Source organism: Enoplosus armatus, chromosome 1 (assembly GCF_043641665.1).
Source record: "Enoplosus armatus isolate fEnoArm2 chromosome 1, fEnoArm2.hap1, whole genome shotgun sequence".
NCBI classification, from domain to species: Eukaryota; Metazoa; Chordata; class Actinopteri; order Centrarchiformes; family Enoplosidae; genus Enoplosus; species Enoplosus armatus.
Window position 1 is genome coordinate 18,662,744 of NC_092180.1, and position 5,659 is coordinate 18,668,402.

Consider the following 5,659-nt stretch of genomic DNA (forward strand, 5'->3'; position numbering starts at 1 on the left):
GGCGGATTGAAAACCTCAACAGTCAGATTTACAGTGATGACAGAGCGTCAGTCCGTAAGCCGGTGTTGTTCTGGTCCCGGTCGGGAGTTGGTCCAGCTGCGGCAGCCTCCTCTCTCTGCTCCGTCCCAACGTCACCGCCCGTCCCGTTAAAGCGACAGCACTGGTAGAGGAGGTAAGACTGTACCAGACTCGCACCTGGGAGATATTAGGCCTAATTTGTTTAAATTCAACATTATCAGCATGAAGTCTTCAAGTTTGGTCATTGGACTTACATATAACTCACACCACTGTGTTCAAGTCACACATGATTCTGTTTATATATTACCCCCCCCCCCCCCCCCACCACCCCGACCCTCTCTCTCTCTGTTTTACTGTCTTATAAATCCTGAGTATTCAGTGTTTTTATACATTGCCTTGCACCCTCATGTAAGAGATGTTTAATAAGAACACAACAGGAATAATGAATGATGCTTTACTCACTTAATTAAAGTAACAGGAAGTGTCTTTCACAAAGATGCTCAGTATGGGATCATTTTTCATGGATCTTACTGAATTTGCCTACACACCCAGCATTCCTTGCTGTCCTTTTATTTGCGATTAGTGGACATGTGACATGCCACATTGTGAACATCAGAGGGCAGAAGGAGCAGTGCTGTTGATCTAAGTAAATCCCTGAAGATTAAAGTGACTAAACTTATTTTTAGGGAGATATGGGAGTTCATTGAGCAAAGATCAAAGCAACAGCACTGAGCTTTGACTTACTGTTTTGATGACAAAGTTATTGATTGCAACATGGATAATTGTGGTGCATATGATGATTTTGGAATTTGGAGGTTTGATTCATGAGTCAGAAGAGACGTATTTTTATTATATTATATATATTACTCTATACTGCCTCTGAGTCTCCACAAATATTGTGACTACATGATTGCTTTTATTTGGGTAACTACACATTTTCTGTTTATTTTAATTCTAATTATCTGATTGAAAGTTTTCTTGTTGTTTATTTTCATTTTCCTCCCTCCCTATTGCCTTTGTTGTTGCTTTTGTAACTATTTGGCTTTTCAAGCTGTGTCTGGATAGTGAGGGTTGGTCTGGGGAGCAGTGCCACCTTACAGACACTAGGGGGAGTCAGACTCCAATAATTGATCATTCTTACAGAATATAAGTGATAGAGTGCACAGTAAACAGGTTTTGTCCATTACAGCAGAGACCGCAGAGATATTGGAGGCAAAACCTTTTGCACAATTCATCAATGTAATTCTGAGATGCTTGATAAAAATGTCCCAGCCCAACCTCCATGTATTGTATATGTTCATGTCTGTTAATGCTTTGTGTTACCATGTGTCACTAGCACGGCTGCTGTCGCTGGGACTCCTCCTCATTATATTCCCAAGTGATGTTTTGTGCTTCCTGCAGGGTCACTTGCTCAGAGGTGAGGGTCATTGCTGCATATGGTCTTATAATATTATATGGACGGCAAATGAGAGCAAGTGAGACTAGAATAACTAACTTGTGACAGACATAAACCGTTTGTGCCCTCTCACACAGTGCCTTGTCTACTGTGGGTTCTACTATGGCTCTCTAAACCCCAGTGTCCTGTCCACCATGGGACCACATGGGGCTCTCTTCCCTTGTCCTCTCGGTCTGCACTACTCTGTGTTTTTGCCACTGACTGGGCGCTCTATTTTGCCCTATTTACCGTGGGCCTTGCCCTGGCACTCTGGTGTAGGAGCTGCTCTCTGGACACCCAGTACTGGTCCTCTCGTTGGCACCAGTTCCTTGCCTACCAGAGACGTTTCCTTGGGTTCAGGGTAGATTTTTGCCTCAACCTCTGAAAGGGTCTGTGTACACCACTAACCTGGACCCTCTGTTCCTGGGCTCCTACCACAGTCCATAATCTCTCCTCACTACAGATGAGATACAATTTACCCAAAGATGCTCAAAAGCTGTTGAAGAAATATGAGCCACTGTATTTCATTTTAATAAGGGACTTTACTCAATGACATGTACAGAAAACAGCTTTCATAAATTCCTGGAATAAAAGTTTATTCTTTTTTTCTTCAGCTCGTTATCACATGAGCCGGATAAAGAAAGGCAGCATGATCCTCTCAGACATGATGACCTGCTGTCCTGATGTGCACCTATAGCTGGTAAGCTCCCATCCTACAGATGCACCAACTCATCAGGTTATACATATTTTATCAAAAACCACTGCCAGTTTATGTTCATTCACTTGATCTGGGGTTGCAGAGTTACAGCAGTAAAAGCACCAGTATGTGTAAATCCATCCGTCTCTCCCCATTTAATTCTTCTGATTTCTGTTGCCTTTAATTTAGGTGTAAATTCTCACCCCCTTGATTGTATCAGCTTACAAAGAAAGAAAGGCTGATCTGAGAAAAGTGCAACAGCACAGCATCACCAACATTTGAATCCGTACACTCGTGAACAGCTTTGCAGCCCATAATTCCTCCTGTTCTTTCTCTGTTGTTTCTTAAAAGCACCTGTAAAAGATTTGAAAAGTTATAAAATCCCTTGTAGAGTTTTCAGCAACTTTACGCCAGCAGTTACATATCGCAGTTTGTGCTCTGTAGGTCCGTTGTGTCTTTACTTGTTGGCACGAGGACGTTCTTCTTCCAAACACTTCAGTGTCATCCTGTATTGGAGGACTGAGCCATCACGGCTCATATGTTTTCCTTGTTGTTTACACGGTGAAGGGGAGCACTCCAAGCAGTACTGTCAGTTTGATCTGGTAGAGTCTCTTTGGTGCAGTGCAGACAGCGCTCCCAAGCTGATGCTTTATGTTCATTTCATCCAGTGTTTCTTTTTTTAAATTTGATTTGTTTACCTTTTTATTCACCTTTTATCTCTTATTTCTTTGCACGTCTATCTTCATGTCCTTCTGACTATCTGTCTGTTCGATTATGTGTCAGTAATATCTGTTGAGGCTTTGAGTGACCGTACTGATGTCTGGTTGTCCGTTCATCCAGATCTCTCGGAGAATCCTTTCCCGCTCTTCTAGCCGCTGGGCCCGGTCCAGCTCTGATGACACACACACACACACACACACAAGCACAAAACAGGGTTAAAGCACACTCGCACACTGTCCATTCACATAACCATCAAATTTCACATCACTATTGAGAAGACTTTCTATTTTAAAGTATGAGGGTGTGTGTGTGTGTGTGTGTGTGTGTGTGTGTGTGTGTGTCTGACAGTAGTGCTCACAGAGATAAACAGTGTGGGTGAGTGTGTATAAAGCTGTACTGACACATTATCAGGCTCCAGGTTAACTCCAAAACCTGGAAAGTCCAAATACTCTTTCTTTAAAACTGTCTCTCCCAATGAGTCTATTTCAGCTTTTAAATAAGGTTTATAATACAATATATATATATATACATTATATATTTTTTTACACGCGTATCGTAGTTATAACTGGTCTGCAATGTTCGGCTCGGTGTGTCTACTGTTTTCATCACTACAATATCACATAATCAACTATCTCTAAAATATGTGCAGCCCAAACAGTACATTTGTAATTGGCCAGTGGTGGAAGAAGCATTAAGATATTGTATCTATGTAAAAGTAGCAATGCCGCATGATAAAAATGCTCCATGGTCCCTGCCAGAGTGTTGTATTATTAGATTATTATTACTGATGCATTATGTTTAGCTATCCTACTTTAAACAGTTGGGTAGTTAATAAACATTTCAGCTCAATTCATCATATTTCATAGCTTTAGATGATCTTATGTGTTGTATGTAAAACCTTGATGGTCAAAATAACTAGAAACTATACCTGTCAGATAAATGCAGTGGAGTAAAAAGTAGAATATTTGCCTCAAAAATGCGAAGAAGTAGAAGTAGCATGTACATACAGTAACTGAGTAAATGTACTTAGTTATTTTCCATCACTGCATTTGTCGTTCAGTGAGTGCATTTATTAAAGTGAGTAATTTTCTGCTACCAAACATTTTGCACAACTGTGACTCACAAAAAAAAGATTTTAGAAAGTTTTCACTTTTTCCTGTGTTCAGTAGAAAACAGTTGGCCGTAAAGTGTGTGGATTATCCAGATTAACTGGGGGTCTTGTTTCTGGAATAAATAGACCTTGTTGTTGAGTTTAGACCTAAATTGTTGTAATTTAGCTCCTGTGCTACCTGCTGCTTTAATGTTTGCTGCTAATATGCATCATGTTCTTGATATGAGTCCTGACTCTTCATATGTGTGTGTGTGTGTCTGTGTGAGAGATACCTTCAGCTGATGTGAACATGGTGGCATGCAGCAGAGCTCTCTCAAAGCGTCTGCGTCTCCGTGCTGACAGGTCAGACGTGTCATCCCAGTCCTCTGATTCGCTGTCGCCAGCGGGGCCGGGCCCTCCAGAGGCAACAACAGCAGTGTTGTCTGGATTACTGTCAATGGGCTGATGATGGGGGCAGCTGTGATGGCGACGGTGATGATGCCTGTTCCTGTGGCGATGGTGAGTGTGTTTGTTGTTGCCATAGTGACAGTCTGCTCGACAGTGTATCTGGAAGACGATGGCGCAGAGTGTGACAAGAAGGCCTACGCAGACACCGCCCAGAAACACCAAGGCTGTCCTCTCGGGTTGGTCTGAGAGAAAGAGAGGATGAAGATAAGAAACAGAGAGCAAGTGTTAGCTAAACTGAGAAATGTACTTAACAGGGATCCATACGAGAGTCATAAACTGAGGTCCAGGGCCCCAAATGGGTCCTTTAGGAAATCCATGGGGTCCCCAGAATGACCTTTACCTCCTTGATCTCATAGCTCAACATGAGTATAATGATGACTACAGTGTGATCAAACACAGTCACACCTACCTGCAATGAAGGTGTAAGCTGCCAGTATGTTGCTAAGCAATGCCATCTCCTGGGAGACCACCTTCACCTCCATATTTGGGCTTCCTGTCGCTGGAGCGCTCATGGTTTCACAGTGAGTTGAGCTTGTTATAATCTCCTGCAGAGGTCAGTGGAGTTCATACTTCATCACTCCCTTGGATTGTAGGTTTGAGGGGCGGAGGAGAGGACAGAAGTAAGTGACAGTGGGTTAGAAACAAGAAGAGAGAAAGAGAAAAGGTGAGGAAGGTAAAAGTTAAGGGAGAGAGGGAGAATGAGGAAGTGACAGTTTTCATTCAAAATCATCCTTAAGAGAAATTAATAATGCAGAGAATCTAAAATCATGAGTCTCAGTCCTCTTCTACCTGTGGATTCCCACCCAAAACATGAAAATGAACACCATGATACCATAAAAACACAATGATCTGCACTAACAGCGAGTTATGGCAACTTATCCGTCATTATAATCAGCACCTTTGTGTACCGTCAGGTTTGTACCTATGACCACACTTAGTGTTAATTTCTAGATTCTTTGACTGAAAAATCACATAGTATAATATAAAAACTCTCTAGAGGTTTAAAAATGATACAGACGCTGTGTTGCAATACTGAAGTGTGCTTTAAGAAATATACTCTTGTAGAAAATGTATCACCAATCATTTCTATTTATCCACAGCTGAATCATGTCTTGTATGGAGACAAGCTGAGTTAATTATAGAGTACTTTGAAAACTTTGACATCTCACCCCTTAATCTATACATCGCTTCTCACTTTTACCCCCTCGTTTAAATTTAAGATCACACACAC

General features: G+C 41.7%; 1 protein-coding gene across 1 annotated transcript; it reads right to left on the reverse strand.

Annotated features, from left to right (window-relative positions):
- Window positions 1–2,929: 2,929 nt before the first annotated feature.
- On the reverse strand, window positions 2,930–4,886 carry eva1a (eva-1 homolog A (C. elegans)). Its single transcript, XM_070910469.1, has 4 exons — window positions 4,838–4,886; window positions 4,452–4,610; window positions 4,254–4,376; window positions 2,930–3,042 (listed from the first exon to the last, which is right to left on the reverse strand). Exons 1-4 carry the CDS (start codon window positions 4,881–4,883, stop codon window positions 2,930–2,932), a joined length of 441 nt encoding a protein of 146 aa, XP_070766570.1. The 5' UTR covers window positions 4,884–4,886.
- Window positions 4,887–5,659: the final 773 nt, after the last annotated feature.

What these genes read in the sequence shown, in the direction of transcription:
- eva1a (XM_070910469.1), bottom strand. Translation starts at nt 4,883, where the DNA reads ATGGCATTGCTTAGCAACATACTGGCAGCTTACACCTTCATTGCAG. An exon ending in AGCTTACACCTTCATTGCAG is followed by an intron (nt 4,611 to 4,837) that starts GTAGGTGTGACT and finishes TCTTTCTCTCAG; the next exon opens with ACCAACCCGAGAGGACAGCC. An exon ending in CAGGAACAGGCATCATCACC is followed by an intron (nt 4,377 to 4,451) that starts GTCGCCATCACA and finishes TTGCCTCTGGAG; the next exon opens with GGCCCGGCCCCGCTGGCGAC.